This window comes from Strongylocentrotus purpuratus, unplaced genomic scaffold, assembly GCF_000002235.5.
Source record: "Strongylocentrotus purpuratus isolate Spur 01 unplaced genomic scaffold, Spur_5.0 spur5_scaffold_8, whole genome shotgun sequence".
Classification (NCBI taxonomy): Eukaryota; Metazoa; Echinodermata; class Echinoidea; order Camarodonta; family Strongylocentrotidae; genus Strongylocentrotus; species Strongylocentrotus purpuratus.
Genome location: NW_022145614.1, coordinates 31,779,642 through 31,807,032, shown reverse-complemented (window position 1 = coordinate 31,807,032; position 27,391 = coordinate 31,779,642). Strand labels below are relative to the sequence as shown.

Sequence of the window (27,391 nt, the reverse complement as noted above, 5' to 3'; positions counted from 1 at the left end):
CGTATTATTATTCCAAATGGTCTAATAAATATATGTAGTGAAAAAGAATACTTAAATATGAATAATCTATGATTTATGGGCCGAAATGTGAATTTTATGACCTTATTTGCATAAATTACCATAAGTATGCAAATGAGTTAATTTTTCAAAAATTTGAAATTACCATAGTATTCTATACACTTCACTTAACATGCATGCAAATTTTCGCGGCGATCGGCGGTGAAACGGCCGAGATCTTAGGGGGGGGGGGTCAAATTGACCCCCCCCCCCCCCCAGTAAAAACCTGGTCTGAAATAGCCCAGTTAAAATAGGGTTAAAGACTCTACGGCTGCCAACAAATAAGTTTGAAAGTAAAGACAACACTGACTGTGATAGGGATGGCACATGAAATCCTCAAAGTCAACCAGAGAGTTCATGATATCGCTATAAATGATTCATGAATTTAGAACAAACAGCTTTTGATCCTCATGGAATAATACAAGAGTAATTAAAGAAAGTTTGAATCCTGGAATTCCTTCCAACCTACCTTTCTTCCCTGGTAATGTCTATACCGGATGGTGGGCATTTGATATTCTGGTTGAAAAGACTGGTAAAGTTCTTCAATATCAGTTTCAGGCAGGCACATGATGTATGGACATAGCTAGAAAGAAAACAAGGAGAATCAAACACAAAGATGGTTAAAGGTAAAGGCCAGTTTTGGAAATGCTCCCCTCTCAAAAAATGAAATATTTTATTACCAATCATGGTAAAGAATATGTTTTGACTAAATCGTAATGATACAACTTTTGCTGAGAAACCGCCTACTAATTGATATTTTTGGTAAAATATTATATCTATTTGGACCTGATAGATACAACGCACGTGTCACGTAGTCCCATATACATCTTTCTGTGTACAGTGCTTGTAACTTTATGAAGACTGGGCCAGATTTCTTATCATTTTGATGATTCCGGAACCTTGCAGTACACACCAATACTTGTATGCTAGATGATTAACCTTTTTTGATCGATTCCATTTCTTTCGCAATGCAATCGCATGACCATAACTCATCTTTATCTAAAAGGCTCATTCAGATATGTCACGGTAAATCACGAAAATGCTGCATTGTTTTTAACGTGTTAAATGAAAGGCAACTTTGCGCAACAAAGGCCCTACTCGTATTCCCTTTTAATAGCTCTGTGTTATAAGATACAGAATTGAGAAGTGTGTTCCACTTTACATTATCATAAAAAACTGCCACGGTTTACTCCCGCATATCTGAAGCAGGCTTCAATCTGTCAAAACATTGCAAGAATGCATACCAGTATAACATCAAGCCATCCTTTATGGCTTTCACAGAAATGCCTGTTTTTTTATAGAACTAAAACTCTTTAGTAGAAAAATTCTTTATTATACAGGGACCAGCTCCAATGCTGACTTTCTTGCTTTATAACAAGAAAGGAGTATAGAACTGAACACTTGTGTCTTACTGTGAAAGTACTCATACTCAATAAGCCAATACCTTCACGGATTACAGGCCAACAAGTCATTGCTTTTGCAAATGACCTTCGGGCTACTCCTACTTAATTCCATACACACTATGTCTGCGCTGTTAGAAGGCACACACAATAGTTATGCTCAATGCATGCATGTGGTGGCTGCACTGCATGACTCTGCCAATGCCCTGAACATACAGTACTGATACGTTGTACATTTGAAAAGTGGAGATTTGCATTTACACTACAGTAAAACAGCAGAGTTTCAGCCCTAAAAATGTTTTTATGGGTATAGTTCCTAGCAACCTCAGACAATACTACGCGGTTTCTGCTAGCTGTGTAAATGTGCACTCTGAAAGCTTGATATGGAAACTCAATATTTCTATGTTTTCGAATTTGTGATCTCGGTGTGATTAGCAAAATTTGTGGAACATATACTCATTTGACAATATGGTCAATATAACCCAAAAAACATGAAGAAGAAAAAAAATTATGATTCTTGCATGACGAGCTGTGGACCAATTGCATCTTTGTATCTGTAAGAGCTATCTAACACAAGAAAATACTTGATAATGATGAATCGTACTGGGGTTCAATGAATGACTTACTTTTCATACTTGCTGGAAAGGAGTTCTTTCAGTCTGGGTAGCACAACAACACACATGTCTAAATTCCATAATGACCTGAAATAAAAAAAAGATGTGTATCTCAATAAGGAACTGACAAGCCCGATCATGACATTTCAATTTCTTATATAAAAAAAAAAGAAGCAAGCAAACAAACAAAATAGCCCCCCCCCCAAAAAAAAAAAAAAAAATAAATAAATAAAAAAAAATAAAAATAAATAAAAAGATGTATGAATTTTAGTAGCAAACATAACAGAACAAAAATCTGTCTAGGCTGAAATGGTATTTCTCTGGTGTCAACAAACATTTGTGTAACTATGTCTTGCACATGCTTCTCCCTCTGACTGAATATCAATACTGCATGTAAAATATAAGAGAGTATTATATTCTTATGGACTAAAAAACATTTATTACTTTTGAATGAAATATGCTTGATAATCTATACAATATCTTGATGTCTAAACTTGTAGTGTATAACCAAAATGTAAATATCCAAAAAAATGAGTAATAATTTCACATAGAAGAGACACATATCATCAATATGGAGATTAATAATAATATAGAAGTACTATTCATCAATCTGACAATCTGACAAATAATCCAAAAAAGAATTTTGTTTGTGTGAGGTAATTTCCTAACTGTTCACAATTTATGTTTGATAGACAGAACTTTGAACATCCTAGCTTTGCATCCAATTTTACCAAATGTATAAGACTGATAGCGAATAAGATTTTTTTTTGTGTGCTGGGGGGGGGGGGGGGGGGGGGAGGGGCAACAACGAACTTCAGAAGTGGTGAGAAGGAAGCATCAAACTTACTTTTTAAGGAGCATAATATTGAGAATGTCTACCAGTATTGCTTGGTCCTTCATGTTCACAACCGACTCCACAGACGTCTGAAACATCCAAATAAAACCAGAAATCATCAAGCACACTTTCAAAGACATGGTTACAGTTGCTAACTGATTGCAGCATCATGATTTTCAAATGGTACATTTCATGGTATATGTATGTTTTTCACTTATATAGCATGTTCATATATTTCTATGTATTACTCTATTATTTTTTGCAATTTTGTACTCTTCATACCATCAGATTTATATTTATGTTATATTTAGGCAATGTTTTATTTTATCATGGTTTGTGAAATAAAGAGGAAATGACAGCAACAACATAAAATCCAACCATATCTTACAAATTTTGTGCATATGCATTTAAAATATACATGAACAATATTATGTATTCTTGTCACTAAGTTTTATCAGTTCATTTAAATATTTTGTATATAATTAATTTAATATTATTATCAATATTGTATTAATTTAATCTATAGCAATATAATATCATTATTAATTATCTTTATTCATTTGATATTATCACGTTTACACTATATGATTTTACCTTTGCATCACCAGCCGTCCAGATAGCCCGTACCACATCTAGATTCCGATGTCTACTAGAAAGAACTTGACACATCGAGTCATGCCCTTTCCTCAGACCCTCGATGCGCTCGCTATCACTCTGCTTTCTTGAGGCGGGGGCGTTTACACGTGGTGCTTGCTGGGCATGGGCTGGCTGTACAAGATAAAGGTATGGTGTATATATAAGTGCTGTATGACATAAGGGTATGGTATGGTGTTAAAGGTTAATATTAGCACTGACTGAACAACAGCACTTTTTTATGTTTTGAATACTGACTGTACAGCAATCACCTTAACAAAGAAGCTGCTTAAACCAGCATATTTTGTGTTTTAAAAAATGATGAATCTGACAGGTCTAATCATGATTAAAATAAAATAGAATCACATTAAAACTACCCGCAATAAGATTGACGAGATATGTAGGACCACAAGGATACTTCTTTATATCAGATGACTGCATATCAACTTCTAGAAATCCTACCATTTGCCATGGCTTGAGGAAAAGGAATACTTGAATAATTTGAATTTTTACAGGGAGCCTTTAAAGTAGCATGAAAAGTATTTGCTACAAATGAGAATCACAAAACACACTGTCATGCTAGGAGTGTGTTTCCTGCTAAGATTACATTCATATTTAGATACTTACTCAGACAAATTCAATCACAAATCGGGATCTGACTGATATATATTTCAAATATTTTCAAATCAATGTATTTTGCTGTATAGAATACATTCATATCTAGTTTTTTTTACTGTATAGAATACATTCATATCTGGGTTTTTTTTGCTGTATAGAATACATTCATATCTAAGTTTTTTATTTTTACTGTATAGAATACATTCATATCTAGGTTTTTTTTTTTTTTACTGTATAGAATACATTCATATCTAGGTATTTTACTGTTTAGAATGCATTCATATCTAGGTATTTTACTGTTTAGAAGGCATTCATATCTAGGTATTTTACTGTTTGGAATGCATTCATATCTAGGTTTTTTTCACTGTTTAGAATGCATTCATATTTAGGTATTTACTGGTTGGAATGCAATCATATCTTGGTATCTCACCAGTAAATTTGTATTCATATGGAAATGCATTCATATCAGAATCAAATCGGTAGGAATGCATTCATGTCTCAGAATCAAATCAGTAGGAATGCATTCATGTCTAAGAATTAAATCGGTAGGAATACATTGATGTCATAGTTATCTTACCGGTAGGAATGCATCCATATCTAGATATCTTAGCAGTAAGAATGCATTTCTATCTTGGTATCTAATTGGTACTAATCTATTCATGAAATAGGTATCTTACCGGTAGGAATGCATCCATATCTAAGTTGGCTGGCTTGTTTCTGTCTGAGGGGATAATGGTGGATATAGGATCAGGTTTCCTTGAAGGAGCAACCTGAAAAGAAAGACAAAAATGCGGCAAAATAAGAATATAATTAATCCAGCTCTGATGCACATGTATCAAGAAATAGTACTTTGCAATCAGAATCTATATACAGTAAAACCAGCCTTAGCAGCCACCTCTCTACAGTGGCCATGATTTTTGTCTCCCTACAGAAAGAAATGTGTTGTAGAACCCGTCTAGAAAGGCACCCTGTCTACAGTGGCCACATTTTCTTTTTCACTTGGGTGGCCTCAATAGACAAGTTTTGTACCTCATAAGGTAGAATGCCAAAACTATATATCAATATGACTTCGTCGGATGAATAAAGTTTTTAGAGTGCAATGTTTCAACAACAGGGGTGTGTAATGCTGTCATGTCATCACTCTAAGGGGCAAAAATGCCAAATTTCACAGGAACATTTAGGTTATGTAATAGCTGAATCTTGTATCTTGTTAAGGTGAGTGGTGTTAGTAAAACAAACACAATTGTAATATTTCAAAATAGAACAGGGTCATCAAATATCAGTATTTTATATGAAATTTTCAGTATTTGTTCCTTCAATTTCAAGATGGAATACTGTAAATCAGTGCTCTGTGGCATCTCTGGAGCAACTCTCTTCAAGGTGTAAGAAGAGAGGAAGATGGAGGGGGATAGTTTCTTATTGTGAACAGTGTCTAGAATAAGTCATTTCAGTGATGCTAATCTTCAAACCTCTTGTGCTGGTACTGGTTTGGTGGCTGCAGGTACCCTGTTGGGTGCTGGGTTGGCCTGTGCAGGTTGCCAATCACCGGCTGATGGTGCAGGGGCTCTGCTTACAGGTGCCACTGCTGCTGCTGGTTGGGGTGGGTGCTTGAAAGGTTCAGGCTCCTTTGCACCAGGAACGTCTAAAGGTGCAGGGAATGGTTGTGCATTTCTCTCTGGTGAATGATCTGTGGATGAGCAAAGATTGTGTAATCCAGTCAAACCTTCTTTAGTGACCACCTGTATAGAAAGACTACACGTCTACAAAGACCACATTTGTTTCCCCTTGAAACATGTACTAAAGGAACCTGTACATAAAGACCACCTGCCTGAGACCAATTTTCTTGTCTCCCTTGGGTGGTCTTTATAGACAGGTTTCACTGTACATCATGATCAGCTTAGTGGACAGCTGTAAATGGCAATACTGTATTTTGTTTAATTTAAAGGAGTCAATGCCCAATTCATTATTCCTCTAAAATCATGAAAGCAAAAAAATGTGTGTATCATATGATGCAGCACAATATGAATTCTCTCAAAATGACAACCGTTCCCCCTAATTTTCACCTTCCGGTAGTCATTTTTCCCCCTTTTCACCACACAATGCATTGATTGATTGACAAATATAGAGATCAATAAATAGACCAGATTAGCAATGTATACAACCTAATATAATTTCTTGTCTTAAAATAAAGTAAGATTTGTTGTATTCACACACTAAGCTTAATATAAATGACAACATAGAATAAAGACTGAATTCACCTTGCTTAAAGTTTGAAATCTGTATTGGGCTGTATTGAATTGATTTATTTCAAAGTTATCTTTAGATTAAGAATTATGCTTAAGAATTTTCAAACATTAATAAGAATTTCAGGAAACAGAATGGTGATGGTCTATGTTTGCTTCTGTTTTTTTCACACTCATAAGCATAGCCTTAATATGTGCTTGCCCTACAAAGATGAGCACAAGGTCTTGGGGTTGAAACCAATTTGACTTACCAACTCTTGTCTTTGGACTAAATATCTTTGCATAGCTGTCTGGATCTTTGATGTCTGTTGCATCATCATCTTTAACCCCTTCATCCTGTGTAGGAGACTGCCTTTCTGGTTCCGACTTCACATCAGGTTGTCTAAGGATTAAGAAACAAAGACAATCAAAAACTTGAAGATAAGCCTTACTTTCCACTTAAATATATTCCACAGACTAATGAATTCAAAGTGATAGACGTAGGCTGTGGACATACATTGTTGTATTAACATCAACATATGTTTTATGTTATGATGACAAGCATGTGTTCACTTTGAATTTGAAGTCTCTCATGATCATAACAATTATCAAAGCATGTGAACTCTTAACGTCAATTGATAATCACTGATGATGCTGAATACCCTTTGAAAAGAAACATCATACAGTCAAACCTGTCTATAGCGCTCGCCCAAGAGAAAAACAAAAGGTGGTTTTTGTAGACAGGTGGTCTTTGTAGACAGGTGGTCTTTATAGACAGGTTCCTTTAGTACACGTTTCAATGAGAAACCAATTTCAAGAGAAACAAAAATTGTCGTCTTTATAGACAGGTAGTCACTAAAACAGGTTTGACTGTATTTATAAAAAAAAAATTAACGGCAATGCCAACAAGCACCCATTCACATCAAGCCAAGAAAATGAATGCCATGTGATAGAATAAAACAGAAAACATTCCCAAACACATTAATGATAAGAGAGGAACTGACCTTTGTTTACTGGATGTAGTATGGGGTCTTTCTCTGACAAAGTTCTTTCTACCGCTAGCTGCGAGAGGTTTAGATGGGACCTCCTCTGCACCACCAGAAGGTGTCTTGCTGGGTTGGCTCTGTGGTTCTTGGGCTATACCGGTAGTACTCATTCTCTGTGTGATAAAGGGATACATGGTAAAACATTACTAAGATGTGGAAATTGATCTTTTAAAGGCCATGGTCTGCAAAGGGCGACCAGTCCAAATGTTTTGTTCCTTTAATTTCCAAAATATACAAGGTTGTGCAATAATTAAGATGTAAAAGCACTTAGAAACAGTATTAAGCACTTTACAAATGTGACTATTATCATTATTATCATTATTATTGCACAGAAAAATTTGATACCATTCCAGTGTATGAACAGGCACATTGTTTAGACACAAATAGAGAAGAAGATATTTGCGGTCAGGCACTTTTTCAAGAAATCATATTGGCGTAAACATGTCATATGTTTTTAATTAAAGATAACTACATCAAGTTCAAGTTAACACCTTTAAGATTATATGTCATGCACTCATGCTATTTACAAATTATATTAAATGTCGAATATGATTAGACATTACACTGTGGAAAGCCATTTATCAACAACATAATAAGGGAACAAAAGCATTTTCTTTGTGTTTTCTATGAATACATTATGTAATTGTTATAGCCAGATGTATTCATGTTTAGCATCTCTTTCATTCATAATTAGCACATGCACCAAACAAAAGTTCCTTACCGACAGATCTGCCACATAGACGGACACGTTAGTGGCATTGAACGACGCACCAATGAGCTGAGTTGATGCAATAACGGTATCGGCTACCTTGCCCCAGCCCATTGAGAATGTATCGAAGCACCTGATTGGTTCCCAACCAAACGCATGTAACATGTCCTGACTGCTACAGAACAGGTAGGAACCATCAGGATGGAATGATATCGATCTGGATTCGGAAAAGAAAAGAAAAAAATTAGAAACGATGAGAAATGTAATACCTATCTCACATACATCACTCGTCCATTTATTTATTCACAATTGTTATCGAAGGTCAGGTGTGTCGGGTGGACACACCTGATAGAGTTGATGAAGAAAAAAAAAAAAAAAAAAAAAAATAACCAGAGGGCGCTCTGCAGCAGCCGTGAGCTTTTAATTTTGTCAGCTCTTTAATTTTTGTTTTTCCTTTTTTTTCATTGCTTTCTACTTTAGTTTGACTTTTATTGTGAACTCATTACTACTTCATTAGTTTTGGACATTACTTCAATAGTTTTTAGACACAGTCATGGTAGATTGCAACCTGAATCGACGATTTTGCCTCCTCTCTTTTGCACTGGTGTGCTGGATATACATAGCATTCGTGCATGTATGTCACTCAACGTACGCGTTGGAGATTGGCGAACTCGCCATGGATCGCACCATGCCCGTCAAACCTGCATCCGTGGATGCGCTTCGTACGCCAACGAGGATCACGTATAGCACTGCGGATCTCTACAAGCTACGAAAGCACAAAGTGAAACCCTCCCCTTCCATGGTTAGAGCAGCAAAAGAATGTGGTGTTTACAAGGTACGTGGGTGTAGAAGCGGTCGAAAGATACAACGTAATATTCAAGTGCAAATTACATCACGTCACAGACAGTGTTTGAGCCAATCTCACTATCGAAAGTTTCCTTGTAACCTGCATCCAATTCACATAACTAACTCCACTCAATTGCCATTACCAACCATTCTACTCTCCAATGTACGCTCTATGAAGAACAGAATTGATGATTTAAACAGTTCACTGTTAGTGAATAAATGTGATATAGCTGTTATCACCGAAACTTGGCTCCAAGATAACATTCCTTCTGGTTCACTAGATATACCAGGCTATGACTTATTTCGTAATGATAGAATTGGACGTGTGGGGGGTGGTGTTGCTGCGTATATTCGTTCTGACATCAAAACTGAAACAATTGAGTTCCTGCATGACCCAGATTTTGAGATTCTTTGGTTAAAATTGACGGTATCACGAAAACACGTTATCTTCATTGCTGTGGTTTATTATCCTCCCCAGTCTGGAAGAGTTTTTGAACAGCGTATAATTGACAAGTTGATTTTCTCATTCGATACTATTAAGACGCAACACCCTAATAGCTACTCGATCATCTTGGGTGACTTCAATGATCTTGATACCTCTCCACTGTGCAACAATCTCCTACTTAAACAAATAGTCACCTTACCGATGAGAGGAGATAACATTCTTGACAAGGTTTTCACAGATTTATTTGACTATTACAATACTCCAATTGTGATTAATCCTATCTCTAACAGTGATCACAAGACAGTGATTGTCAAAGCCTGTGCTTCGATCCCAAAGGAGACTTCCAGAGCAGTCACCTTCCGTCCCTTTCGTGAGTCCAGTGTTCGCGCTTTTGGAGATGAGATCACCTCTACCAACTGGAGCCATCTCTTAGAGCATCCTGGTGTCAACGAGATGGCTGCTGATCTTCAAGAATCTCTCTCTGAATTGTATCATCTGCATTTTTCTATCATCTCCATAATTCGCAAGGCAGATGATAAGCCCTGGATCACCAAGCGAATCCTGTCTCTCATCAAAGAAAGGCAAGCAGCCTTTGATTCCAATAACATGGCACGTTATAAGAGCCTTCGCAATCAAGTTAAGCGTGAAGTCCAGGTACGTAAAGCTGCTTTCTATTCCAACAAGGTGAAAGATCTTCGGAAATGTCATCTAAGTAATTGGCATCAACAAATACGCAAGATCACCGGGATGAAAAAGAAGTCTACTGTTCTACCTGGTAGTGAAATGTGCTTATCTGAGCAAGCAAGTTTCATCAATAACCATTTCGCAGGAATTTGTTGTCAATTACCTCCGCTCGAAAGATCTTCTCTACCGGCTTTCTTGCCTGCTTCACATCCTCCTCCCAGCATTGAAGCTTATCAAGTGTATCGTGAACTGTGCAAACTCAAACCATCTAAATCCACACACCATGATGACCTACCCACTAGACTTATCTGTGAATTCGCTCCTGAGATAGCAGGTCCTTTGACTATGGTCTTTAATAAATGTTTAGAAACTGGGAATTTTCCGGATTGTTGGAAGGTTTCAGACATTGTTCCAATCCCTAAGAATACACCATGTAATACTGTTGACCAACTAAGACCAATATCACTCACCCCTACCTTTGCAAAGGTTTTTGAAGCATTTCTCACTAAATGGTTATATCAAGACATTATGAGCAAAATTGATAGTCAACAGTTCGGTAATATGAAAGGATCATCAACCTCTCACTATTTAATAAGTATGATCGATTCGATCTTGAAAGGTCTTGACAAACCTGGTTATGTTGCCTCAGTCTGTACTATTGATTATGCTAAGGCATTTGATCACATCAAACACAATGTGCTGATTGAGAAGTTGTTTGATTTAGGTACTGATCCAAATACTATCCTTCTCTTGTGTAGCTACTTGGAGAACAGATCTCACTGTGTACGTTTAGGATCTACCTTTAGTGGGCCCCTGCCTGTTACATGTGGAGTACCGCAAGGTACGAGGCTCGGTCCCATTCTTTTCCTAATCATGATAAATGATGTTGCAACCTCTACTCCTCTGAGATGGAAATATGTTGATGATTTGAGTGTCGCTGAAATCAGACACAAATCTCAACCCTCCGTATTGCAAGATCATTTATCTTTGATCACCGAGTTTTCTGTTGATAATCAGATGACCCCTAAGCCTGAGAAGTGTAAGGTATTGCATATCTCTTTCCTTCGGAACCAGATTGTTATGCCCGAAGTTAGCATCAGTGACTCTGTCCTTCAGCCTACTGAGTTTGTTAAGTTATTGGGAGTGCACTTACAGTCTGATATGAAATGGGATAGACAAGTCGAGAATGCTGTCAAACAAGCATCACAACGTTTTTACATCCTTTGTGTTCTTAGAAAACACAAAGCTCCACTAGAGGATTTGGTTGCTATTTATATTATGTACTAGCAGGACCCGCGGAAATCCGAGGGATTCTAGAGGGGGCGGGGGATGTAAATAGATATATAGAGACTGCCTAAATTAAAACCACCAAGAACTTTATTTGCCATTCAGGCCATTAAAAAAATATACATGTTAAGCGTTCCCGCCCGTTTCCTTTTTGGGGGCCGCCTCCTATTTTTTTTTTTTTTTTTTTTTTTGAATTTTTTTTTTTCCGAAAGAAAAAAAAACAGCGTCCCCGCCTGCTTCCTTTTAGGGGGCCGCCTCCTATTTTTTTATTTTTTTTTTATTTATTTTTTTTTATTTTTTTAATTTTTTAAAAAAAATTTGTAATTGTTTATTTTTTTTTATTTAAAAAAAAAATTTTTTTGAAAGAAGAAAAAACAGTGTCCCCGCCTGCTTCCTTTTTGGGGGCCGCCTCCTATTTTTTATTTATTTTTTTAATTTTTTTTTAATTTTAATTTTTTAATTTTTTGAAAGAAAAAAAACATGAAAAGCACTGCTAAAATGTATTTCTGATTTTAAAAAAGAAAAAAAAAAATTGTCGGCCGCCATCTTGAAAAATAGCCAGAATGTCAGGGAAAATGTACGGAGCAGCCTTTTTGAAAGAAAGAAAGAAAAAAAAAGGGCCTCCTCCTTCCCATTTTTCGAAAAAACAGGACGCTAAACATGTTTTTTTTTTTAATTTGGCCTTATATAAAAATAAAAAAACGATCCAACTGTACCTGTAGTTATTCTTTAAGCCACTGGAACTGCGTAGAGTTCCGTAGTGTGGCGTACCGACTACGCAGAAATTAGGCTGCATATTAATGGGAAAATAGTCCCTGCGTAGGTTATGCGTAGGCTGGAGTACAGGTTTGCTTATGGTTGCTTACTGTGTAGAAAGCTTTTACTGCTTTGACGATCTGGCGTAGGGTAGCGTACTGTTGCGTAGTCATGTAGCATAGTGTTGCGTAAAAAGGCGTACTTTCTGCGTCAAGTTTCTACGCCGAAACTACGCGAAAAAAATTAAACATGTTGAATTGTTTTCGTTCATCTTGCGTACCTCTTTCCGTCCCTCAGCATATAGTAACGTAAGCCAGCGTAGTTGGTACGCAACACTACGCAACTCTACGTATTGACCCCACGCCAATTAGTGACCCGCAAGTGTCACAAATAAAGTATTAAAAATATGCTCATCTGACCCTAATTAAACGCCTAAACCCCCCGAGCTTTCGGGGGTTTATGGCCCCTTGAAACCCGTGGATCCCACGCCTATATTGTATATACACTCAACTCGCCGCGATCTGATCTCTCCCCCCCCCCCCAACTTTGAAGAACGTAACCCCCCGAGCTTTTGGGGGTTTATGGCCCCTTGAAACCCGTGGACCCCACGCCTATATTATATATACGCTCAACTCAGGACCCGCGGAAATCCGCGTGATTCTAGAGGGGGGGGGGGGGGGGCGCAGGCAAAAAATTAAGTTTTTTCATTTCGGGGGCTCGATCATTTCCAATTTTTGGGAAATTTTCGGGGGCTACTTTTTCAACTTTCGGGGGCTCTTTTTTCTGGGGCTACTTTTTCATTAATTCATAAAAGGATAGGCCTACACTTTGTTGAGATTTGTTTAGTAGGCTAAGGTTTCAGGCTTAATACTTCATAATTGCCTATTTAAAAAAAAAAAAAAAATTTCTAGTTCAATAACTAAGTTTTCATGCATTGATTTGATGCAAGAACTGTAACATAATTAATAGACCCTAGATTGTGATTATTTCTGACCATGAATTTCGATAATCATTTTTCAAAGTAAAATTTTCACAGGAAAATCAAACAGTCTTTTAAAAACGTAGACATTAGAGTCTAGTAATACTTTTACTAATTCTAAGCTCAGGTTTCGTAAATCTATTCACGAAACTATATTGAAATCGCGGCAATAATGATGCAAACCAACAGATAACAATTTCAAAGTGTCAAATCTCTTCGACTCGAGCTCAGCTCAGCTTAACTCACACACACTCCAGCGTAACAAAAAGCTCGAACACCGACGCCGCAGGCTTCGGACGCCTGCAGTGCGCGGTGCCGGTGTTACACTGCACTGTGAGTACTGTATGTGTGAGGACTGAAGGCAGCTTGCGACATGAACTGTCAGTCCAATGGTTTTCTTGTGAAAACTTTCCTTTAGAAAATGATAATCAAAAATGTAGTATACATTAACCGTCATAATCACAAAATAAGCTTTGATTTCATACCTCCATTCACGAAAACTATATAAAAATCGCGGCAATCATGATGGAAATAGGTCTCTAAGTTTGGACGTCGACGGGAAGCCCCGTGTATAATTGTGCAGCTACTACATGCAAAGCACATCCTATAGCAAGACGCTCTACTCTCGGTAATCCCGCCCTTTGCATAGAGCATTTAATACGCAACTTAATGTGAGTGGATGGTCATCGGTAGTGTGTCTACGGATGTCATGTTGAATATCCATGAGGTATCTCTGTCGTCACGCATATCCTGCATTATGCATATCGCGTCTGTTTTCGCCCTGGACGTCGACACGGAGGAGGACCTCGGGCGGAGTATAGCCAATTCCACAGAGTAGACTCTCCCGCGGACGATGGCACCGGGCACCGGGACCCCGAAGGGAGGGTTCAGGAGGAGATAGCTGCACCAACTTGGGTCGGCGATCTCATTAAAAAACAATAGACTACAAAGGCTCGCGGAGACGTCGTGCCCCCCGCGGAGCCTTAGCGTATTATTATTATAGATATTAGACCGTTAGTTGAATATGCCTCCCCAGTGTGGTCATCATCTATTACTGCCAATCAGTCGAACAAGATCGAACGAGTCCAAAAAAGATCTTGCCGCATCATTTTGGGATATAATTATGTTGATTACCTTCACGCCCTTCAAGTTTTACAGATTCCATCCCTTGCAGATAGACGACAACAATTGTTCATAAATTTTGTTAAATCACTCTTGCAATCCAGACATTCTTCCATGCTCCCTCCACGTAGGGATTCCTTACCAAATTTTCGCCAGTTAAGAAACAGTGACCCTCTTTGCCGACCAACATGCCGTACATCCAGATACCAAAATTCTTTTATACCACAGGCAGTGAAGGTAATCAACATGATGAAACTTGTGTAAATCTACCAATTTCTAATTTCCTTTCTGGTGTTTTCCCCTCTCTTTCTCAAATTCTTCTCTTTTCCTCCTCCTTCTTCTTCCATTCTTCTTTGGTAGATTACACATGTTTCTTTTTCCTTTATGTACATGTATTTCATAATTCTTGCAATAATGTCTATTGTCTACAATGTTTAGATACTTGTTCTCATTTTACAGAGTCTACAGATTTTATTGATATTTCCCTAACTTTCTTCCTATCTCCTTCTCTCTCTCTCTCTCCTCTCTCTCTCTCTCCCCCTTTCTCTTTTCCTATTTCTCTCCATCTGTTTTACTCTCTTCTCTTTCTATGCTCTCTTGGGAATTTCTTTATTGTATGTTTCATGTATTTCGGGTTAATTGCAATGATGTCTACAATGTTGAATACCTGGACTGTTTTTACAAATTCTACAGATTGTATGTTACATGTATCTCAGATTAATTACAATGTCTATAATGCTTGGATACTTGGGCTGTTTTTACAGAGTCTACAGTTGGTATTGATATTTCCCTAACTCTCTTCCTATCCCCTTCCTTCTCTCTCTCTCTCTCTCTCTCTCTCTTTCTCTCTCTCTCTCTCTCTCTCTCTCTCTTTCTCTCTTTCTCCTTTTCTTTTCTTCCCTCTCTCCCCTATCTTACTCTTTTCTCTCTCTATGCTCTCTTGGGAATTTCTTTATTGTATGTTTCATGTATTTCGGGTTAATTGCAATGATGTCTACAATGTTGAATACCTGGACTGTTTTTACAAATTCTACAGATGGTATTGATATTTCCCTAACTTTCTTCCTATCCTCTTCCTTCTCTCTTTCTCTCTCTCTCTCCCTCTCTCCTCTCCTTTCTTATTTTCTCCCTCTCTCTTCCTCTATCTTACTCTATTCTCTTACTATGCTCTCTTGGGAATTTCTTTATTGTATGTTACTTGTACCTTCTCAATACTTTAAATTTAAAAAATTATTCTTTAGCTGACATATTCCCCTCTTTTCACTATTGATCTTTTTTAAACCCAGTCTTATGCATTTTAATTTTCTTTTATTGGACTCTCGGTCTGTACCTGATTTAGATTTTGCACAGCTCGAGAGCCCTCTTTTGACGTAATTGTAATGATGTATACTTATTGTTTATATGTCCTTTTTGCAATATTTATTGATAATAGTTTAGTTATTTGATATTTTAACTTATGTAACTTATGTATTTATTCATTACTACTATTTTATTATGTATATTTGATTTAAATTATATTTTTGTACCCAAGACAGTTGTCAGTCTTTGGACTGTTTGCTCTTGGTTTTTGATGTTTTGATTTCAATAAAATCCTATATATATAAATATTTTCAGGCCCTCACAACAATTCTCACCAACACACAGAGAAAAGTTGATTAATTTCTCAAGAAAGAGCTAGTGTTTAACCAAAACAAGTTAATCACATTTTTACATCTGCCATTGGCATGTATATTCAATACATTCCATTGACAATTCTATGCTAACACTGTCATCTTCACTGTCAGAGATCTACAGAAGGATTACCTCTAATACATGAGACCTAAAATTTGCCAAATCCTGACCAACTTATGCAAATCATTTCATAGTTCTTATTCTCACATCAACAACTACATGTAGGTCTTATTCTCACATACCAGTATACAATAAAATCCCAAATGAAATATAACACTCCCTAGAAAGGATTTTAACAAATAATCCCAAAGATATTTGACTGTAAATTTATTCATGATGCATGTCATTAATGGATGATACTGATTTCTGCCATGTGTTGAGATAACACCACTTAACTAAGAATGAGGAAATAGATCTGTCGCTTACCTAACAGCACTGGCACCTGGGCTGGTTGAACTCACAAGCTGAAATGTTTCTAGATCCCAGAATTGTACTGTCCTGTTGGGGAAAAAGTAATGAATGATTAAAAAAAAAATCTTTTATTCCATTTTTAATGTGAATAATTCTGTAACTTAACAGGCAAAATATTGGATATAATCGGCATTACTAGACTTAAGCTATTGTATTACTTGATAAGATTACCTTCATGTTAGAAAAGAAGTCTTCATGACATTTAACAAATTCTCTCACCGGTATTGACAATGCCAAGTATTATTTGACCATCCACTTCTTTAACAAAATTCAACAAACAAGATAATGTTGCTGAAGAGCGGGCAGACCCATCTGGAATTCTGTAATATTTAGTAACAATTGTGTCAGACTAGTTTAAATTAAATTCTTAGTATAAATGTGTTAGGCTACATTTTGCACAAGAATGCAACATGAAGTCACTTGTGAAATAAACCTATAAGTTTAAAATTCCCTAACAGTCTTTGAAATATACAATTAGAATTAATATCATGAAATTAAACGGCTTGATTAATGCTTCCAAAGTGACAATGCTAATATGATTTTGTTGATTTCGGGGACGACTGCAATCATTCTTCTTCCAAACTACATTCTGAAGTTGAGCTTACCTGTCTGAGCTCCCTGAAGCTAATAGGAATTCATTTGGATGGAACTCAATACCGGTCACACCTCCTGTATGGTTCTTAAACTCTTGGAATAGTTTACCCATGGTCAAGTCCCAGAGCTGAAACCAAATACAAGAAACAAAAATATTATGCAATATTCATTAACATCTTGGAATTTGGAATGCAGTAAAATCAGATGCATTTTTTTTTTTTTTTTTTTTGGGGGGGGGGGGGGGGTCAAGTAAAATAGCCAAACGAATGATAGTATTTTGGTGTGTTGCATGTTGGCAGCAAAAACAGAAAAGAATTTTACACGTACAGTTGAACCTGTCTTAGTGGCCACCTCTCTATAATGGCCATGCATTTTGTCTCCCTCAAGAGACAAATGTGTGTTGTAGAACCTGTCTAGGAAGGTCACCGCTTTCTGTGTTTCCCTTGAATGGCCTCAATATACAGGTTCTACTGTATTTCACTTAACCCTTTTTTCGGAGATTGCGCCGCAACCGCTCAGAATTTTGACTTTTTTCCCTCAAATCTTACGCACATTTTGATACCATTTTCGTCGAAATTGGATATACCTGTACATAACAATTAGTATGCGCATGTCATCAAAAAAGTGCTATAATTGCATATATTCATGTACAAGCAGAAATGTGAAGCTATGAATTGATATCAAATTGCTTTTATATGTTTCTCAAAGTAACTTGATGTATTTCAGAACAAAAGAATACATTAGAAATAAAACAATAGATATAATAAGAAATAAAAAACAACAAATTACATAAGAAAATAAATAGTTGAAAATCGCATCAAATTTGCATAAATTATCATTATTAATTACTTCAAATAACTTTTTTTGTGATAGAAAAGAAGTTTCATATGAATAATGAGTAACAACATTCAAAAAGTGGAGTCTGACAATTTTAGTAAGGATTCTAGTTCCCTATATTTATTTCCGGATTTGATATTCATTCATGAATGCGTATTCATAATTTATGCAAATTAACCTATGGATTTTCAAATATCATAAAAATAATGAAACCTCATGAATTTGAGATGAAGGAAACATTTATTCATTACATTTTCAAGATTCTTCACAATCTACAGACAAATATGTAGAGTTTTCTGTAAAATGCATAAAATTAGCATTTTGCATAATTAATTAGGCTATAACGACAAAAATTTGCATATTAGCAAAAAAATAATTATACCATCTTGTTCCTTACGTAAATATCTACAAACATGCAAATTTTCGCGTTCATCGGACATTCGACGGCCGAGATCATAGGGGGGGGGGGGGGGCCTGGGAGGCCCCCCCCCCCCCCCCCCCCCAGTCAGAGAATGCTCGAAATAGCCCAGTACAGTAAGGGTTAAAGGAAATATCGTTTGTTCAGAGCAAGAAGGGCGTTCAGTCTATGTATAAGTAAATCTTATATAATATTAATGCATGAGGTTCCCATTATTATATTACTCTTCTATGTCAATGTTTGTATTATGTAAATATCTGCAGACTTTTTACAACAGACAATATCAGCCTTGAGCTGCATGTCATGCAGATTTTTAATAAACCAAACCAATTCAATATAATTCAATTCATTTAGAAAATCATTTGTTTACAATTTTTAGACAAAGAATGAAACTGGAAATATATCTAAGTGCCATTATCATTATATTCTAATATTCTAACATGCAACATTATTGAATCATCTGTTTGGAGCCAGAAGGTTGTTAACTCATGTACTTTAACACAGATAACACCCTTCTGGCTCTGAGCAGTCTCTACATACCTTTATTGTTGTATCTTCACTTGCTGTGACAAGCCATTTGCCATCTGGACTGAACTTAATCATATTGACCTGATCTGAATGACCCTTGTATGTATAGATGCATCCTTTCCTTCTCACATCCCAAAGCTAGTCATCATAAAGAAAAACACAAAGGAGACAAAAAACATTATACAAATAACACCATATTTAACGCACACATGATGATTACCAGTATGATGCTTGCTGTTACCTCAGGTTCAAGGTTTAATTCAAGAATTGATTGATGGCAATCATGGCATGATATCATATGGCGCAATAAGTCGATCTTCAAATGAAAGCTTTCATTCTATCTATCACACACAGCCCTCAGTGTCTCTCTTTGGAGCTGTGTGTATTTGACCATTCAGGTACACACATAACACATCTAAAAAGATGATGAAAGCATCATGGCAGCTATATTGTTTTGTTGTTGTGTTTTAGCTTATTGGCGATTAGTCAGTAATTTGACTATTGTTGCCAGTTTTGCCCCAGTTATGGTATCCATGAAGCAAAAAGAAACAAGAAATTTCTTTTTAATTTTCATCTAGAAATTTCCCTTACTAAGTAAGCCTACAATTATCAGACCTGCCAACCTCTGGAGTTCAAAAACTGTATTCTTTAATCCCAAAAGTTGTATTTTACTGACAAAAGTTGTATTCTTAAAAATAAACACAGACTGTTACGCAGATCAATGCCTCGTACAGTCCCCATACATGCCAACATTTGAAAATCAGAAATCTGTACAAATTATGCTATTTTCAAAAAAAAGAGGAACAATCCTAACTCTCCTATTCAATACTACAGACAACTTTGTACAGGAAGAGGAACACCTGCATTAAAATGATAATTATCTTCTCCCAAAAAGAGGAATGTTCCTCTTTAATCTGAACAGTTGGCATGTATGAGTCCCTACATACAGGGAGAAATTTTTTTAAGGATCATTGGTTGAATATGCATGATTTCGTCACAACAGGTGTGTTTGATGAACCAATGAACATCCCCAAATTGCCTATGTGAGATGCTTGTAGGATACTTTACAGGACAGAATTGGCATTTTACCATTGAAAATGGCACACACACACACAAAATACTATTTAAAAAAAAAAAAAAAAAAAGATTAAATTTATTTTTTTGGTTGAAAATCGTATTTTATTGAGGAAATCGTACTGTCGTATTTGCTTCTTAAAATCGTACTAAATACGACTAAATCGTACTGGTTGGCAGGTCTGAATTATATGGACAGCTACACTGTACACACATATTAATCCCAAATAATAGAAAGCAGTATGCCTACTTTATATATATATCGCTAAACTAAGCCAAGCATATCTAAATAGAGTAAAAGCTCGTAACCATCATGTTTTAGTCCTGCTTCTGGACACTTCATTACCTGTAATTCTCAAAACTGTTTTTCAATTTGCTCTCAAGGCATTAACATTTAAGATCATGTAAGAGGAGTTATCATTGTCTTTTTTGTAATCAACATTATACTTGTCCTTTAATAATTGACAAGTAGCCTTTATCCAATGCTTACCTTCACATTTGTATCTGTTGAGCCTGAAGCCACAAACTCCCCATATGGATGAAAGTCCATGCATCTAATGCTATTTCTGTGACCAGTCAGTGTTCTTACAACTAAAGAGGATAAAATGAGAAAGGTTTGAGTGTGTTACTCTCTACTAAACAAGCCACCAATTAAACAATTCCATGCATTATGAGACATAACAGACAATATTAAAATCTTACTTTTAGCATATTTTGAAATTGTATTTTGGATTAAAATGCTCAAAGTTAATGAATTACATTATAAACTACAGAAGAGCTTGGCAAAAAGCTTGGTAAAGGGGTGTCAAAACCCTGTTGTTTCATGATTTTCCAAGGTGTAACGTTACTAACTGAAGCATTACTATTAAACCCACATTTGTTTAAGTGTCATTTAAAATCAAAGAGATACAGGTAGCTCTTTCATACCAAAACAAAGGATAAAGCCTAGAATGTAACTGAAGAAATATTGTTTCATCTAAATTTGCCTATTAGGCATACAATGTCCAATCAAAGATGACCCTTAAATGGCTTCAATTCAACATGTCCTTTTCTTTGTATTAAACCTTACAAAACAAAATTTGAGTCACCACTGTAGCTCCAAGCAGAGCCCAAATTATAATATTTTCTCCCAAGTCAAAGGTCTATACACAAGAACTACCATTGGGTTTATAATAGCATTTGAGCATACATGTACACAAGTTTTCTTACTAATGGGGCCATAAGCTCAAAATTTCTCTTAAAATGTAACGTTACTAACCATGGAATTGGCCAAAAGCCACGTTTAAAAGCTGTAAAATTAATTATGACCTACATGAACAAACATGTATGAAGTGTACACATCCACTGATAAAAACATTAATCATTCTGATCATGTGTTACAATTTACTTGTAAGCAAACTTGAAGAATCAATACTGTATAAATAAATACTCATTCATGTGCAACATGGCTAATACATGTACTAACAAGCACGCACTCTTATCTCTGAAGGCATGTCATAGAACTTGGTAATATTTAATGTTAGGCAAGATGAGACTTTGATATCATATAAATTTATATGTGTGAAACCTGTAATGACATTGGAGATCATATATCTTTATGATGCATCATTTTGCCTATCCTCTTTGATTTAAAAAAAAAAATCCCCATCTTTGAACTGTAACAATCAGACTATGTAAATAATTATCTTTCTGAAATCATTTGATTCTCAAAAAACTCAGAACTGAACCTACAAATTGAAGCCCTCTCCTATATGTATGGGTTGGTGGAGAAAGTGCTCAAAATCTTTCCAATGATGATGGAAGAATGCAAAAATTAACTGCACCAGTGTTGTACACGAAATTGATATGGCAATAACTTACTTTTTGCTGGTTCCAAATCATATATCTTCATTGTACCAGACTGAGAACCAGCGACCACTAATTCCTCACTGCTGTTGAATTTCACACTGTCCACAGGTGATGTGTGACCTGACAAACTCTGTATGAAAACAAAAAGTTATTTTGAAGAGCTTAAATATACAACAGACATAAATACAAAAGCCAGAAAACACAGGGCTTTACAGGCTTTACATTTTGAGTCAGCGAAAAACTGGACTTTGATTTCTTTAGTGAATGCTTGACAAAAGACACATCATTGGTTTAATATTAAAAGTGAAGTAAAATATGGGTGTACAGTATGCCTCTACTTTTGTACACATTGATGTCCTTTGGCAATAAACATGAAAAAACATTATTCATCATCAAGTAAAGCTTTGACTTTAAATCCTCACTCATAGCAATTCTGGGCCCTATTTCACAAAGCTTGTCATCAGTGACAAATGACAGTTTTTGTTATAAGCTACTGAAATCCTTGCTTCTGATTGGTTATCATCAGATTTGTCAATGATTTTTGTCATTTGTCATTGACAAAAGGCTTTGTGAAATGGGTTCCTGGTGATGATACTTACAATGATACAGTTCTGTTTGCCCACTGCCCAGAGATTGACCTTCTTGTCTTCACCACCGGTCACCATCACTCGACCGCTCTTGGGCCCTAGGGCTAGACAATTCACATTGCTGCTATGGGCAACCAGCTCCTCTGTTCAAAAGAATAACAAGGTAACATCTTCTAGATAAGAAACTGCTTTAGATAGTCAACAGAACAATCAGATTCAATAAAACTAGAAACTTTCAAGAATGTGCATGAAATGTTGACAAATTGGAACAACTTTAGAAAACCCCACCACAAAAATTGACCAGACGTCCATTGGTTGAACAACACTTCACCAATGCAATGAAGCTAAAAAGCCAAAATCAAGAGTCATTTTTGTTGTTGCTTATTTTAAGTCTAATCCTAAACCTTACACTAAACTTTGCCGTAACCCTTCAATCACACGCATACATAAACCCTATCGCCATTAAGTCCGAAAATTTGTGAACGGCCAAGATCTATAAATGCTTCATCTCGCCGCTTTCTCGCAAAATAATTACAACATTAAATTTGTATTACCGGTATTAACTTTTCTTGAGAGACTAACATTAACAAAGTTATGTTAAAAAAGCTTGAGGTTTTAAGATAGCAAATAGACCTATGATCATGTGAAGTCAATTCAGTCACTCATTAAAAACTGTGGGTATTCAAAGTTACATCTCTAAGGATTTTTTTCTAGGTATTTCTGCCTTGGCTTTAGAATTAACAATGTTTATTCTCACATTAACTACAGTGTAGACTAAGTACACAGAATGGAACTATCTAATATCTACTAAATTATGGATCAGACTACAGATAGTGACTATTTCCAGATGAACAGACTGGGAAGTATATAATAAATGCTTTGGCTTTGTCCCATACATACAACCGTATTTAAATAAGCCAGCTGTAAAAAAAAAAAAGGGGTGCAAATGATGATTATTATGATTGATAATATGACTCGTGTAGCAGCCAGTTTATTTATTGAATGAAAATAGACCTAGTAACATATATTTATCAAAACACGAGCTGATACTTAGATGATTAATTAATTCTGTAAATCATTTATTGCTTCACTTCCACATTCATTCATCAGGCCAGGCTCATTCATTCATTTCCATTTGATTTGGCATTTCAACATTTCTTTGAAATAGTCTAGACCTAAATGCAGTTGGCTCACAGTTACAGCTTTTCAAGATCCCTCTCAACAACAAAACAGATAACTTACGTAGCTTCCATGCTCTTTTTGTTGCCATGTTTGACAAAAATTCAACCCTCCTTTCCTGTTCTCAGCTCAGTACACAGCAGTGCAGTGATACAGTCAACTTCAGCTTCTACGAGTTCTAGGTTTCGAGGCGAGGCGAGGCTGCAAAGTGCAGTGTGCGGTTGACAAGCGCGCCTCTCGCTGGGTAACGGGATCGGGTGATCGAGAAGGGAGCTCTATCACTAGACGGTCGCACACGCAGTCCTGTTGTGGATTTGTGAAGTAGTTTAGATATGAAATTCACGAATTATAGGTCAAATATTACAACTGAAACCTGACAGTACATAATTTCGATGAATCCAGCTAATTTTGTAAACAATACTCTTGCTGTAAAATAATGGTTCATCTCATGGCCAAATGACGAGCGCCATCTCTTCCCGCAATATCCGCAATTAGTTGGGTCTTCTATGTACTCAGACGACGTCGTTCATTGGACAAAATGCACCCAAAGCTACCCGGAACCGAATATAACTGTACAATACAATTTGTCGTCTGCTAGCGATGAATTTTTAAGATCTCACACATTTATTGAGATATAAAAGATATGTTTTTCCTCCAATTCATATCTATCGAAGTTTTGAATAACAAATTCAAATATATCGTACGAAAATATCTTAAAGAAATCATATTTGTTGCAGTTCATTAAATGTTTTCATGTGTTCTTTCCTTATGTTGTATTGTGGTAGATGTCAACCAATCAAACTTCTTGGTTCATTTTGATATTCTGTAAAGATAGTCTATTCACCTCAGTCTCATAATTCTAAAACCCTATGATTATACTTCTTGACATGTAACAACACTATATTCGTCATCTATAAGCTTCATTTCACACCAATTTTGTGAGATTTATCAGAAATGATATATAAAATCCTAATGATTTGACTTTTTTTTAATAACTAAGAGTGTTCCCAGGTCAGCATCAAAGACTACAATAACTTAATTGTTATGCAACACACCCATTCTGCTACAGTCATAATTACTGGTCTTGGTTTTCACTCGAAATAAACCGACCTAAAATGCTTATCCTCCGAAATATTAGCAGGCCGTTTGGTTCATTGAATCAGTTACGACCATGTTCACCTTTCCGAGAAAATTGTTGGAATCTTAGCTCTAAACTGGACGCGAAAGGTGATTGCTTTGTAGCCAGTGCCAGCAGAAATTGCTCAACATCTTCGCCTGCAGACTCGGCGAAAGGGACAGTGCTCAACCGCTCTCCAGCGCAGTACGAGCAGGGCCAATCACCCGAACCCAAAATTCGAGAATATTTCTATTTTATTGATCACCAGGGCCAGCTCTTCCTCGATGATGCCAGAGTTAAAAACTTCATAACATGTTTTAAAGGTTCGTAGCCTAATAATTATCATTCCTTCATTCATTTTATTTATGCTTTGCCTTTGGAGTTTGTTTGTAGATTCTGCTCTTCTTAATGATGATGATGATGATGATGATGATGGAGGAGGAGGAGGAAAAAGAGGAGGAGGAAAAGGAGAAGGAGATGGAGAATCTAGAAGAAGAAGAAAAAGAAGAAGAAGGAGGAGGAAAATAAGAAGGAGGAGGAAAATAAGAAGGAGGAGGAAAAGGAAGAGGAGGAGAAGAAGAAGGAGGAGGAGGAGGAGGAGGAGGAGGAGGAGGAGAATATGGAGGGGGAAAAGAAGAAGAAGAAAAGAGAGAGAGAGAGAGAGGAGACTGATATGGGACTTTTGATCAAAGATGTGTTGGAAACTGTTCGGGTGAATTACGATTCTGATGATAAGTAAAAAGGCACATCCCTAAATACAATCGATAGTATTCTTTCATTTTGTTTTGCAGACAAAAAGTTCTTGGCATTCTTCTTCAGGCGTCTCAAACAGAACTCTTTTGAGCATTACAAGGATTCCTTCCCCTACCTGTCTCCCTGTGGTGTAGAGAGAAACTTTGTGAGGTGTGATGACCGTCCAATCGTCTTCACACACATCATCCCAGATCCAGATGAGCCTACAGGACCAGGGCTTCTCTCATGCAACTTCACAGGAGATGCTGTAACCGTTAAGTTTGAACCAGAGAAAGTTTGTATGCTCCCCATCAGCGGCCGCATCTACCATCCAGCACCACGTAAAACTGGAGGGGTTGGACTGATCAAATCAAGTATCGCTATAGACATCAGTACGTGCCTTGAGTTTGGTGAGAAGGGAGAGTATTCTCCTCCGACACACTTCACCTGGATGGGAAAGAGATATACTTTGACCAATGAAGTTCTTGATTTGATGACCGATAGTGAGAAAAGCGAGTTGGAAGACAGATGAGATTGATATCGATTGGAACCTTACTCTTATTCAGAGGTTCTGGATGAGTAACAGCACTTTGTACTTCACCGAGTCTTGTGATATATGATATGATTACAGGCAAATTGAAAATTAACACAAGTGAATGATTGGGAACACTGGTGAATGACTGAAATGTGCAGATCTGTGTCATGTATTGTTATGAAGTGTCTGGAGTGTCAATATCAATTGCAATATAGACTCTTTATAGAGATATTGAATACCTGCACAGGAAATTGGATATTATATCAAACTATCAGTGGTGGTGTTTTTTTTATTAAAAAAAACAATTGTGGAAATGGATATACCAGTTTATAGTGATACATTGTACAGTCACAACTGTGAATTTAATATTGCAAGGCTGTACAGAAATGTTTGATCATGGTGATTAAGGATTGTGGCATATGTGGTTCATTGCTTTTAAACATGACAGTTTATGATGTTAAACTCTTAGTTATTTTAATTTCACCTCCCTGAATATGCAGAGCTAGTCATCTTCTTGAGGTCTGATTGTTGACTGAAAGTGTATCATCGCCCATTTTAATAAGTAATGAACCAAGTTAAAGTTTTAAACATGAAAACAACACCCTAATTAATCTCTGGAATGGCAAGTTCTAAATGTCTGCATACCGGTACATATGATCTACTGCTGAAATTGATGCACTCCAAAAAGAGATGAATTGAATTGAAATGATTTCTCCACTCTCAAAGAAACCTAACTTTATATCAGGGCTTTGTGTTGTGCTATGTATCAACAAGATATTGAAATCCAACAACTTTTTTTTGGTTACGGAAAATATTATTAACAGTTAATGGCTATGTTAACAATTTGTTAAAGCCCCTATAAAGTGTTGGGAACCTTCAAATGTGTTTGAAGATGAGTATTGATCAGTGAAAGAATACCATATGTAGGTTTTGTGTTGTATGCAGAAAACCACAGTTTTGTATTCTTTCATCAATATTTTTTTTCAAAAACGCATTTGTTTTGAAAAACCTTGCAGAAGTGTGTTAAATGACATCCTCTTTCACATCATTATACAATTTTTGTGAAATTTTGCCGTCAAATTTTGGGGGCTCCCAACACTTTAGAGAGGCTGTAATAGATGTATACATAATATGTAGCTCTTCCTCCAACGTATCTGTTTACTCCCTGGCAATTTTGTTTATTCTTAGCCTTTACGATTGTTTGTTTGTTTGTTATTTAAATGTAAAGTGTTTCAAGAATACCTCTTCTCAAACTATATTATAATAATATTCTGCCTTAAGTGCTTAATACATCAGCAATGTCATTTATTGCTTTACAGACATATTATTATATATTATATACGGTATATTGTACAAGTACATACATATATATCTCTCTCTTCCTTTTCTATTCATGTGATTTGAGTAATTGCAATATATTTGAACCATCATGTGTGTGGGAGATACATAGTTTTCTTTGGGTGTAAATTTACAAAAGTTTATCTTAATATTAATGTATGCAAATGAAATACATGAATAAAATAATGATAAATCATAATTATTTATTT

At 36.2% G+C, this 27,391-nt stretch overlaps 2 protein-coding genes across 2 annotated transcripts in view; one reads left to right on the top strand and one right to left on the bottom strand.

Moving 5' to 3' along the window:
• Nucleotides 1-23,958, bottom strand: part of LOC762546 (katanin p80 WD40 repeat-containing subunit B1) — a 28,894-nt gene extending 4,936 nt beyond the window's left edge. The window contains exons 1-16 of the mRNA XM_030975255.1: nucleotides 23,524-23,958; nucleotides 22,294-22,424; nucleotides 21,707-21,824; nucleotides 20,337-20,437; nucleotides 18,785-18,910; nucleotides 17,001-17,116; nucleotides 16,351-16,422; nucleotides 8,147-8,351; nucleotides 7,384-7,538; nucleotides 6,652-6,782; nucleotides 5,627-5,844; nucleotides 4,835-4,927; nucleotides 3,501-3,674; nucleotides 2,919-2,995; nucleotides 2,084-2,158; nucleotides 527-640 (exon numbers count right to left, since the gene is read on the bottom strand). Coding sequence (XP_030831115.1) covers nucleotides 527-640; nucleotides 2,084-2,158; nucleotides 2,919-2,995; nucleotides 3,501-3,674; nucleotides 4,835-4,927; nucleotides 5,627-5,844; nucleotides 6,652-6,782; nucleotides 7,384-7,538; nucleotides 8,147-8,351; nucleotides 16,351-16,422; nucleotides 17,001-17,116; nucleotides 18,785-18,910; nucleotides 20,337-20,437; nucleotides 21,707-21,824; nucleotides 22,294-22,424; nucleotides 23,524-23,551 — 1,934 coding nt within the window. The 5' untranslated portion in view covers nucleotides 23,552-23,958. The remainder of the gene's footprint in view (nucleotides 1-526; nucleotides 641-2,083; nucleotides 2,159-2,918; nucleotides 2,996-3,500; nucleotides 3,675-4,834; nucleotides 4,928-5,626; nucleotides 5,845-6,651; nucleotides 6,783-7,383; nucleotides 7,539-8,146; nucleotides 8,352-16,350; nucleotides 16,423-17,000; nucleotides 17,117-18,784; nucleotides 18,911-20,336; nucleotides 20,438-21,706; nucleotides 21,825-22,293; nucleotides 22,425-23,523) is intronic.
• Nucleotides 23,959-24,516: 558 nt separating this feature from the next.
• On the top strand, nucleotides 24,517-27,378 carry LOC579016 (UPF0598 protein C8orf82). The gene is made up of 2 exons (XM_779151.5): nucleotides 24,517-24,900; nucleotides 25,369-27,378. The coding sequence occupies exons 1-2, from the start codon at nucleotides 24,576-24,578 to the stop codon at nucleotides 25,839-25,841; spliced, it is 798 nt and encodes a 265-aa protein (XP_784244.2). The 5' UTR covers nucleotides 24,517-24,575; the 3' UTR covers nucleotides 25,842-27,378.
• Nucleotides 27,379-27,391: the final 13 nt, after the last annotated feature.